Source organism: Hemiscyllium ocellatum, chromosome 6 (assembly GCF_020745735.1).
Source record: "Hemiscyllium ocellatum isolate sHemOce1 chromosome 6, sHemOce1.pat.X.cur, whole genome shotgun sequence".
NCBI classification, from domain to species: domain Eukaryota; kingdom Metazoa; phylum Chordata; class Chondrichthyes; order Orectolobiformes; family Hemiscylliidae; genus Hemiscyllium; species Hemiscyllium ocellatum.
In genome coordinates, this window is record NC_083406.1 from 908,441 (window position 1) to 920,333 (window position 11,893).

The 11,893-nt window shown below is 48.8% G+C and overlaps 1 protein-coding gene across 2 annotated transcripts in view; it reads right to left on the reverse strand.

Annotated features, from left to right (window-relative positions):
• Window positions 1-8,704, reverse strand: part of LOC132816333 (progesterone receptor-like) — a 335,587-nt gene extending 326,883 nt beyond the window's left edge. For both annotated transcript variants that reach the window (XM_060825767.1, XM_060825766.1), the window contains exons 1-2: window positions 8,654-8,704; window positions 6,742-7,909 (exon numbers count right to left, since the gene is read on the reverse strand). In XM_060825767.1, coding sequence (XP_060681750.1) covers window positions 6,742-7,790 — 1,049 coding nt within the window. In that variant the 5' untranslated portion in view covers window positions 7,791-7,909; window positions 8,654-8,704. The remainder of the gene's footprint in view (window positions 1-6,741; window positions 7,910-8,653) is intronic.
• Window positions 8,705-11,893: the final 3,189 nt, after the last annotated feature.

Sequence of the window (11,893 nt, forward strand, 5' to 3'; positions counted from 1 at the left end):
CTCCCAGGCACCAATCCAAGCCCTAAGTGTATCTGCCTTTCCCCCTATACTCCTTGCAGTAAAGTAGATGCATTTCAGGCCACAAGTGTTTTGTGCTCATTTGCTCTCTGCCTACTCTTCCCTTTATTAATGGTATCTTCATGATTCTTACATTCTCCAGTCTCCACCTCGCTGTCTACTTGTTTTCTCTTCTGGTTCCCAGTCCCCTACCACATTAGTTTACAACCTCCCCAACAGCAGTAGCAAAAACTCCACCAAGGACATTGATTCCAGTCTGGTTTAGATGTAGACTGTCCATTTTGTAATAGTCCCACCTTCCCCAGAACCGGTCCCAATGTCCCAACAAATCTGAACCCCTCCCTCCTCTGCCATCCCTCAAGCCACCTGTTCATCCTGCCTATTTTTTCATTTCTACGCTGGCTAGCACGTGGCACTGGTAGTAATCCCGAGATCACTACCTTTGAAGTCCTCCTCTTTAACTTCTCTCCTAGCTCCCTGAATTCTTCTTTCAGGACCTCACCTTGTTTTCTACTTATATCGTTGGTGCCTGTATGCACCAAGACGACTGGCTGATCACCCTCCCCTTTTAGAATGCTCTGCAGCCGATTGGTGACATTCCTAACCGAGCAACTGGGAGGCAACATACCATCCGGGAGCCCTGTTTTCAGCCACAGAACCGCCTATCTACTCCCCTCACGATAGAATCCCCTGTGACTATGGCCCTATGAGTCTTTTTCCCACCTTTCTGAACAGCAGTGCCCACCACGGTGCCATGATCTTGGCAAATGCTGCCCTCCCCTGGTGAGCCATCTCCCCCAACATTATACCTGTATACCTGTTTTGGAGGGAGATGACCACAGGGACACCTGCACTGCCTTCCTACTCTTTCTCTGCCTTTTGGTCACTCATTCCCTTTCTCTCTCAGCAATTCTAACCTGCGTGTGACCAGTTCACTAAACGTGCTATCCACGACCTCCTCAGCATCACGGATGCTCCACAGTGAGTCCATCTGCAGCTCCAGGGCCGTCATGCGGTCAAACAAGAGCTGCAGCTGGACACACTTATTGTAAGTGTAAGAGTCAGGAAGGTCTGTTACATTCCTAAGCTCCCACATCAAGCAAGAATGGTTGTTTTGTTGTGGTTTTTATTTGAACACTGCAGTTAAGTGGATTATGAAATGGTGAGTTGTTAGTCTGTGGTACAATTGAGGATTTGGCCTTGTGTCCATAGGAACCATCATCAAATGAAGTAATCATGCATGGCCCTGCCTTCTTCTCCTCCCTCTTATGTCTGTTTATTCTCCTGCTCCTAAGTTTCCCACAGCAGGACACAACAGAACCCCACCTGACAGGACATGTCCTAACAGCAGCTTTGCAGCCATCATTCCTCCTCAACACACTCTGGTCAGTATTATATAAAAGAACTATTAATACTTGCTGTTTAGTGTTGGGTAATCTCTACAGGTTCTGTTGAGTTTCTAGAAGTGTTTGGAAAGTTGGTTGCTGAGGTCAAAAGGGAGTGATGCCACACATTTGAGAAGACTTTGGTTCAGGGTTGAACAAGAAGAAAGTGAGGGCTGGAGAAAATTCCTCACTTCCTCTCTCCGACCTTATCCAGTTCCAACCTTCCAACTTGGCACTGCCCCCCTGACCTGTCCATCTTCCTTCCCACCTGTCTGTTCCACCCCCCTCTCTGACCTATCACCTTCACCCACACCTTCATCTGCCTTTCACATTCCCAGCTACCTTCCCCGCAGCCCCATCCAACCCTCCAATTTATCCTTCAGCCCCCTTGGCCCACAAGCCTCATTCCTGAGTTCCTGCCTGAAATGTCGATTTTCCTGCTCCTCAGATGCTGCCTGGCCAGCTGAGCTCTTCCAGCACCACACTCTCAACTATGGAGTCGAACAATCAGGCCACTTGCTATCAGTAACGAGTGTAACAGAAATCTTCTGATGATTAGACACAATAATTTCTTATCCTTAACATCAAAACAGTGTCCCATACTCCATCACTGTCACCTTTCAATTTGTAATAGTCACTTTACATGTGGTAGACAATTTAGCGCTAAAATGACTGTATCTGTCATGAATAGATACTTTTCTGGGACTGCGATGTAAAGTAACATTGCTTCATCTAACCAGTGGAGAGACAGACTATTGTCTCATTAATCCAAATGTACTCAAATGATAGTCCGTGCTAATCTAGTGGGACCACTTAGCTCCAAGTTAATTTTCTCAACACTTTTATTGAATAGCTTTGTGGTCTCTCTCAGTAAAGTTGCAATTTGAGGGTCTTTGGCTGAACTATCAGGTAGCGTTTCACTTTAAATTCTTGTTCATTTTGAATTAGACTGAAATTTTCCAAACATTTGGGACTACTATCCAACAAAAAAACCAAGTAATTTAATCTATTGTACTACGTTATCTGCACTAACATTATATAAAAAATACAATTTGATTCAATATTGTAATCTAATCTTCCACTTTTTTTTAAAAGTCAGAATAAGTGGTTCTACCTTGAACTTTTAACAATTCCACAAAATAAATTACCAGAGTAAGGTACACTCTTAAAGTTAAAATGAGACTACAATGTAAGCAATCAATTGTGACCAATGCTTATTGCACATGTTTAAATTAGCTAAGAGGGAATTATTATTAGTTCAGTTGATTAATCAGTTGGTGTATGTTTCAGAATAGTGCCCACAGTGTCAGGCTGGCTCCCATTCAGGCCAAGATAAACAAGACACCTCTCCTTGTATCTTAACCCAGAGTAAAATCAGACTGTAAGCCATGAAGGAGAGTAAAGTAACTGAAATTGTATTAACCAGAGTCAGTTTGAAAAGTCAAAAGGCATAGCTGTGGAATGTAGAAAATTGGTGGAAATGATACATGAACAAAAGCAGCAGTACCGGTTTCGATCAGGAGGCTTTGAATGTGCTAAAACAGAAACTGCCATTTGCAACTTATTGATAGCAAACAAAACATTCTTAATAATACAAAGAAGATGGCAACATTGAAAATGCTACTGACAATTCTGCCTTCTCCAATCAGAAGAACTTGTCAGTGGACCAGAAGTAGAACCAAAGGATTTAAAAGAGTAAAACATGAATAATATTGTAAAATAGGGACATAAAACCTATTATCACATTTGGAAAATTTCAAAATGTCAAATCATTTTCCACAGTCAAGTCACCACGCCTGTAATCTCACAACTCCAATGCTTTAAGCCAAAACTCTCACACCAGGAGAGCACAATGTAGAAGTGGTGGATACCCATGATGGATCAGGAAAAAAATATTCTTTTTAGCTACGAGTAAAAATGAATTGAAGCTATAGAGACTGGAACAGCTCAAAGTATTTATAATAAATTAAATTAAATTGTTTAATCAGACATCCTAAGGTTATATGACATGGTTCAGGAAAGAATTTGTATCAATCGGTTATATACAACAACACAAAGTGTTGTCAATAAGCCTCAGCTCTTAATTTCAGAACAGCAAAGTTAATAAACAGGTTGAATGAGTGTTTTCATTGATTGACAATATATTATCTTGTTTTATAAACAAAGGAGAATGTAAGCAATTATAGCTACATCCAAGAAGCACCCTGCTTTGGTGGTTATTGGCAACACTCTAATTGATTCTGGATCCAGCACAGGTAAAAAGACGAGATGTTAATGATAATGAGAAAAACAGCACACAGTGAGGCACCAATAAAGCACTGGGCTCGGGTGAGAAAATAGTAGCAGACTTGATGCGTAAATAAGGGAAGAATTTATATAGCAAATGATGGCTGTCCATGATGATTCATATGGTCATTCGAACTAAACTATTCCTGGTTTAATATCTTACTTACTGAGAAACATGCCATTCTAAGAAGTTATTTGCTTCCTTAAACTGCAAGGTAGTATTGTGGACTCACTTTTAGGCTCTACATTGTCATCACAAAAGCTGTTATATAATAACAGCTGTTTACAGTGTCATCTGCCAAACAGCATATGGCAATACCAGCTGCAAACTAATGGAAAGACCATTCACACTAGCCATCAATGCATTCAGTCCTTTTTGACTGTTCTCGGTGTTGCTAAAGACACTGTACAGTCCAAACTGTCAAGTGCATTGATAGATGTAGGGTAGAATTAGGCAGCAAAATGGAACTACTCTAAAAACTTATAAATGTCTACAGATCTCAGATCACATGGATCAATCATTCTCAGGTCAAGGTACATTTCCTCTATGAGATGTGAATATTTGACAATTGTGCCTACAATATTGATGGTAATCCTTCGTTGTTCAATGTATTAACTACTGGTGTGACAGCCTAGATAATATTTAATACAGTGGCACATCTAAACTAGGGTGAGGAATTTCACATCACAAAGAATAATTATAACAGCAAAACATATGAAAAATGTGTGCCTTTAGCACTGCAGATTTGATTTTAATTCAAAGTAGATTCTATCTTGGAATCTGTTATTTATTCATCATGCAGAAAATAAAACACGTGTATAAAACACAAACAAACCCATGTGTTATACAGCATAAGAAAGAAACAACTAACTGTTGTGATTATAAGTTCATACCAAGTTACAGAAATCTGCCAAAAGACTCTATTACTCTGGTCCTCCTGTCTGCAGAGATTGCTCTGTTATTTGTTCTTGCTGCAGGTCTATTTATGATGTATGTAAGGGAGCTACAGTTCCTCTTCAAAGGGGCAAAATTCCTGATCTGAGCTGCCTTACTGATCTTTGAGCATTTGTGCCGTTAAAGTGAGGAGCAGTAACAGTGAACTGCCACTGCCCACACATTGCAGGTGGCTCACTTGCACTGCAGTGTTCTCTCTGCCAACTGCACACCTCGGTCACAGATTCCCTGTTCTGTTTCAACATTCTCAAGCAGTGCTTCTGCACCATGCCCAGATTGTTGGTTTTAATGGAGTAGGTATGTTTTGCAGTAAGACTTGTTCTGACCCTTTGTCTTTAGTTTTACTTGATCCATTATGACAGACACACTGCAGCACCCGTGCTTATTCTGATGATACAGCAATCCAAATCACTCTCATTCCAACACTCACCATCGCTCAGGATTATAATCTTCACCTCTGCCAATGTGTGCAATCATACTTAAGGAATATTACTCTGTGGTTCATTCATAATTATTGACAGGTCTTCTTATAAGCTGACAAGTTCGTAAGCTATAGGAGCAGAATTAAACCATTCGGCCCATCGAGTCTATTTGATCATGGCTGATATGTTTCTTACCCCATTATCCTGCCTTCTCCCTGTAACCCTTGATCCTCTTATGAATAAAGAACCTATCTATCTCTTTCTTAAAGACACTCAATGAATTGAGATCCACAGCCATAAATTGCACAGATTAACCATCCTCTTGTTGAAGAGATTCTTCCTTGTCTCAGTTCAAATGTGACCCCTTCACTGTGTGGCTGTGCACTCCAGTCCTAGTCTCTCTTTCAAGTTCACTTGATTGCTTCAACATAATTTCCCAATAACACATTTATAAAGGGTTGGAGTTCTAAAATCAGAAATAATAAAATATGTTGCTTCTTTCTCCCATTACACTTTACCTAGTCTTATTTGCAAAGAATTGTGGGAAAGTGTCAGTTATCCTGTAAATCCAGTATAATTCCAGGCCCTGGAGAGAGGAGAGAGAGAAAACAATCGCCCATGTGCACAGAGACATGAGTTCATAGTCTTCTTTTAAGAGGAATTTGGATGGGTATATGGATAGGAAGGGTTTGGAGGGATATGGGCCGGGTGCTGGCAGGTGGAACTAGATTGGGTTGGGATATCTGGTCGGCATGGACCAGTAGGACCGAAGGGTCTGTTTCTGTGTGTACATCTCTACGACTCTATGACTCTATAATTCTAAAGTTGATTATTATTAAACTGAAATCTATTTTTTAACTGACAAATTAAATCAACTTCATGCAGGCAGTGTTAAACTTACAGCTGGCTTTTTGTTATTCCCGTGAAATAACAGGGATGTCTCAGAACTGTGTGCCAGGCTCGGGTTTACATTGTTCCCCTTGCTCAACACTTTCCATGTCTAACTTTATTAATCAGACAAAATCGAAATGGAAAGGCTTCTCTTTTCCATTTTATCCCAAATGCAAGACGTGAACGAAACTAAAATATAAAGATGAAGTGTTGATGGAAACATTTCAATTTCGACAATCCTGATCATGTATTCACTGATCCAGTGTATCTTACTACTGCGTACAAGCCTGTGTTTAAAATTATCGTGGATAGAATCCAAACATTGTTAACAGGCAGAAACAAATGGTATCTGAGGGACCAGGGGAACACGGTATGTTATTGCTCTGCAGCAGTGGGGTTAGAGTCAGGAATCAGTCCGGAAGAAGGAGCCGTTTTCCTGCTCTGTCCCAATATTCAGCTCCAGTCAGTGACAGTTCACCAAACTCAGGCAACAGCACCGGCCGGCTCCGGAAGGTTCACATTTCCAAAATCCTGTCAAGTTTCACCGTGCCTCCCAGCTCTGTGTGAGTGAGCACCCACTGACCGGTCCGTTCAGGTCTATCTGCATTTCTCTCAACCTCAGGCAAGTTCTGCCCGGATTATTTGTAAACATGTGCTCAGCAGGAATGTGAGGGTTTACTGGGAACGGAGCAGAGCCGCTCGGTCTCATTGGTAACAAAGTACAGACAGTGACAGGTAAACAGCCCCACCGCGATCTCTCAGGTGTGAAGTCGGAGCTCCTTACCTGATCAAGCCGCTGTACTGGGAGTACGCTTGCGAGTAGGTGCCGGTGATGGGTTTGGTGGTCCCCTGGTAGCCCAGGTATGTGATGGGCTGGTACCAGCTGACAGGAGCTGCTGAGGTGGATGGCATGCTCTCATCCTGGAGCAGGAAGTTACAGCTGAGAGCAGCCTCCGGCGGGGAGAGGCTGTAGGAATCCAGCGGCTCGGTCTTAAACATCACCGCATCGTCCAGGGGGGGCTCGGCTCGGGGGGGCACCCGGGGCTGCTGCTGGGGGGGGGAAGGGGCCGTGTACTCCGGGTAAGGAGGGTAACCAGGGGGCAGGTAGCTGAAGGTGGTGCCAGGCTCCGGGCTCATGCCCACTGGGCCCTGAGGGGCTTCCCCTTTGGGGCTGGTGGAGATGGGCGGAGTGGCCTCACTGAAGGCCGGGTATGAGTTGGAGATGTCCGGGATGTAGGGGGCATGGTCAGAGTCCTCAGCGGTCAGCAGCTGGTGGGTCCGGGCTGCCAGGTAGATGGGGTTCAGGGGCAGGAAGGGGAAGCGGAAGATGTTGAGGGGGGAGAGCTGTCCCCGAGGCTGGGGCTCTCGGTCCGGACACACGTCCGCCTTTAGACTACCCCCTGCCCCTCCAGGAGCTTCCCCAGGGCAGCCCCGCCGCAGCCTGGCATCAGGGGCCAATGCCCGGTCAGTGCCCAGGGGCCAGGAGCCAGCTGCCGGCCTGCCGCCCACGCTAGCCCGGTCCGAGTTGGTGCCACCCAAAGCCAGCTGGCAGTTCACCCAGGGGGACGCTGCCGGCGTCTCACTAAGGCTGGGCACTGAGGTCAAGTCCAGGTTGTCCAGAGTTTTGGGGCCAATGCTGGTGGTTTTGTGAGGCTCGGTGCCAGGCTTGGGTTCCAGACTGGTCACTGCCAGCTCAGCTTGGGGCAGCAGGTCATCCATGTAGAGTCCCATCGAGTCAGAGACAGCCTTCAGTAAGTCGGTGCTACAGCAGTCTGTGCCTGGGCTCTCCCCGGGGTAAGGCAACACTGCCTCCGGGCTCTGCTTCTCCTCCATGAGCACTGCCTACTGCCACTGCCACTGCCGGACAGGCCCCTCTGTGCTCAGGGGTGCCCTGGGCCGGCCGGGGTTCGGGAGCTTCCCCGGGGCTGGCTGTCCATCTCACGGTCCGCTCCCTGTCAGAGAGAGAAAGGGGCACAGGATGAACCCACAGCGGGACTGGCACTGCCCAGGCACCACCCCCCGGGGAATAGCCCAGGTACAGGGAGCTCTCAGGGGGTCTGGGAGGGGGGGGGGTCACCGGAACTCTGCTTTCTGCACCCCACCCCACCCCCTCACCCCTGGGAGGAGGGAGGGGTAACTCCCAAACAGATTCGGGAAAGTTTGCGAACATTTGGGAATGTCACTCCAGGCGGCTGCTTTCCAGCCCCAGTAATCCAGAGACCCCCGACCTGTGCCCCAGGCTGGGGGCGAGGAGGGTGGGAGGGTGGGGGCGAGGAGGGTGGGAGGGCATGTGAACAAACTCTGGGCTTTGTTGGCAGAGTCTCCCCCCGAGGAAGGAGCTGGGCGCCACTGGAGTGGAGAGTCCCTGGATTCCAGTGAAGGTGCGGGACCCACACACAAACATAGAGAGCTGGGGGGAGAGGGGAATGGGGAGGGGGAGAGGGGATTGGGGAGGGGGAGAGGGGATTGGGGAGGGCGAGAGGGGGAGGGGAGAGGGGATTGGGGAGGGGGAGAGGGGAATGGGGAGGGGGAGAGGGGAATGGGGAGGGGGAGAGGGGATTGGGGAGGGCGAGAGGGGGAGGGGAGAGGGGATTGGGGAGGGGGAGAGGGGATTGGGGAGGGGGAGGGGGGAATGGGGAGGGGGAGAGGGGATTGGGGAGGGGAGAGGGGAATGGGGAGGAGGGAACACTGCCTACCTTCAGCTGCTCAGCTCCTGGCTGCTGCCTGCTTCCCTCTGTCCTTCTCCCTCACTGCCTCTCTCTCTCTCCCTCCCTCCCTCCCTCCCTCTATCACGTGTTGCTGGAGATGGGAGACTTTACGCACTGACCAACCACCATCACACGTCACAAAAAAGTTTCCTCCTGAAAAGTGAACTTACCAAACCGCAGCATCCGGCCGCAGTTTAACCCCAGCTCCTCTCCCCCGTCCCCCTGAACTCTCTCTCCCTCTCCATTCCCAATCCTGAGACACACAGACACACACAGACACACACAGACACAGAGACGCAGAGTCAGGGATGGTACTCCGGGCTGTTTGTGAAACTGTCGCTAACTCACGGCGCCTCTCTCTCTCTCTCTCTATGTACATTTACAACCCACAGGCAGCACCTTCCACAATATCCCCCACTGACCCTGAGCATGTTCTAACACAATCCACCCCCAATCTCTCCCAAACCCCAGCCAACATCAGCACAAGGAGCTGCCTGTGGGAGAGGTGCTGGAGACCGAGCGGGGGGCTGCTGCTGGCACCGGGCACCGGGCACCGTGCCCAGGGATTGCAGGACCCTCGGCCTGACATTGGGTGGCAGCTGGGCGGGGAGGGGCCTGTATTAAACAACACGAACAGGGAGGGAATTAACGTCTGTTGGGAAATCCCAGGCAGCTCCCCAAGATCCATCAGCGGGAGGCGGGAGCCAGTTCTCTCAGAGTCTTGGCTTCAACCCGCCTTCATCTGAGGGAAGGTTACATACTCTGACAGGGCTGGCTCCCTGGTCTATTCCAGAACAGTTTAAGGGAAGGATAGACTAGACAGTTCAAGGATAGGACTGAAACATAACAATGAGAGCCAAGCTGACAGGGGGTTTGTGTGCTGGGGGGGGGGGGGGGGGGAATGCTGAAACCATCCTGAACGGAACTGTTAGATTCTCAGCGCGCCCTTTCCAAATACTCCTGTCCTCTGCCCCAAACTACCTGCACTGGCGTGGGCCTGCAGGCAGAAAGCTTCCTGTCCTCCTGTGGTTCCCTCACCCCAGCCCAGCCCAGCCCAGCCCACCTCACCCCACCCCAGCCCAGCCCACCCCACCCGACCCCAGCCCAGCCCAGCCCAGCCCAGCCCACCTCACCCCACCCCACCCCAGCCCAGCCCAGCCCAGCCCAGCCCACCTCACCCCACCCCACCCCAGCCCAGCCCACCTCACCCCACCTCACCCCACCCCAGCCCAGCCCAGCCCACGGACCGGCTCTGGGCTCGCTCGGCCAGGCCACCTGCGGGGGGGGGGGGGGGGGGCGTGGGGGGGAATAGATGGGCCGAACCTCACCCTCCTGTGTCGGTTTGACACTCAGCGGGGAGTGGGATGGTGAGGGGGTAACCGCAGGTGGCTCTACCTGAGCAGGGGATTTGGGGAGCAGCTGCAGGGCGCCCCTGTGGCTGGTCATTTCTGGGTGAATTCTGTCCGCTGTGGTCACCCATTGGTGACAGGGATGTGACCGGGGGGAGGGGGGCGGGGGGTGCAAGGACCGGGGTCCGGCTGTCGCTGGGGAGAAGCTTCTGCCTATCCTCCCGACTGACAGCACCTTCCAACTCAGGGCGGCACTAGCGGAGAGAGATCCCGGGAAAAATCCCACAAACTCCCACCAACAGCCCCCATCCGCTGGCTCTCACTGTCTGAGTCCGTTCGGCCAGTCGTTGTCTAACGCCGACTGACATCTTGCGACACAAATGCGCCACAATAGAAACGTGTTAAACATTTCGTTGGGGACAAATGATTAAAACGCGCTCCAAACCTGCACTTCAGAAACGAAAATAAAAAGGGCTGCCTTGTATTTTCCTGCTGCAGCTGTGGATGTGGTTGTGGTTGTTCAGAGAGAGAGAGAGCCCCATCATTGGGTCCGGTTTGGTTTCTGGGTCCGCTCGGTCCAACATTCGATAAATGGACAGAAAAAAGATAAAGGAACTTGGAGATTTTGTAAGTTTTGTGAGAGCGTGCCTGTAGGTGCAAACCCAGTCGTTCCACCGGGAAGCCACAGAAATCACAGTTGGATTTTTTTCTGCAAACTGTCTGGGAATGTCAGCTCACAGTTTGGGGGCAGCGAGGAGATTATTTGGGAGGTGTCCCGGGGGCTGCTCTCATTGAGATAGAGGAGCATCTCACCAGAGAAACCCTCCAACTGGATACTTGCCTGAATGATTTTTAACTGAGGGAAGGATGTTTCAGTAACATTTATATAAAATGCACTGACAAAGGTTACATTTGATCATGAGGCGGTGGTAGGGAATACAACAGGTGGGGGAGTTCGAGGGTTCCATGTCTCAGGTTTCGAGCACCAGAGTCCTGGGAATCAGCGTGCGGACACCCAAGTAACAAACCGGGCGGATGAGAGTGGACAGTAAGATATTCCTTAAGGTTACCAAAAGGGAAAATGCTGGAAAATCTCAGCAGGTATGGCAGCATCTGTAAGGAGAGAAAAGCGCTGACGTTTCGAGTCTAACTGACCCTTTGTCAAAGCTGCTTTTATTCCTTCAGGTTATCCGTCCGCTGTGACCCTGTGTACCTCTTCATCCCAATCTTTCATTGTCTGGATTTCGACACAGTCAAAGACAATATTTTACAGAGTATCATTTATTGTCAACCGCTCGACCATGTTGAAGGATCTTAAAATCTGTTAGTAACTGCTTCCAAACGGGAATGATTGGATTTTGCTCATTACTGGAGGGGAAGATAACGCAGAGCCGGGAACATTGGTGCATTCAATATTCTGTATTTGTGAGAAGCTCACTACTCAGAGTTCGTTATTCAGAAAGGCACTTGTTAGGGGAAATCGCAACAGAATGAAAGAAAATACACTAAACTGTAATATTTACTACTACTTGTTGCACCCCATTTGCACCGACATCAGAAGGAACAGGCCCTTCGGCCCACTATGCCTGTGTTGACCAGGATGTCATTCTAAAGGTGCACATTGTCCGTATCCTTCTCCTCCCTGCCTGCTCGGGTGTCTGCCTAAATGTCTCTTCGACACTGCGTGTATATCGGTTTCCATCTCCTCCCTGGGCAGTCCGTTCCAGGCACTAACCCCTTAGCATTACAAAAAGCTGGCCTTGCACATCTCATTTCAGCTCCCCCTCCCCCTCCCCCACCCGCAGTATTTGACTTTCTCTTTTATTTAATGTGCTGGCTGTACCCGGATTACCTAGTGACCAGTGGATCACAGTGTCAG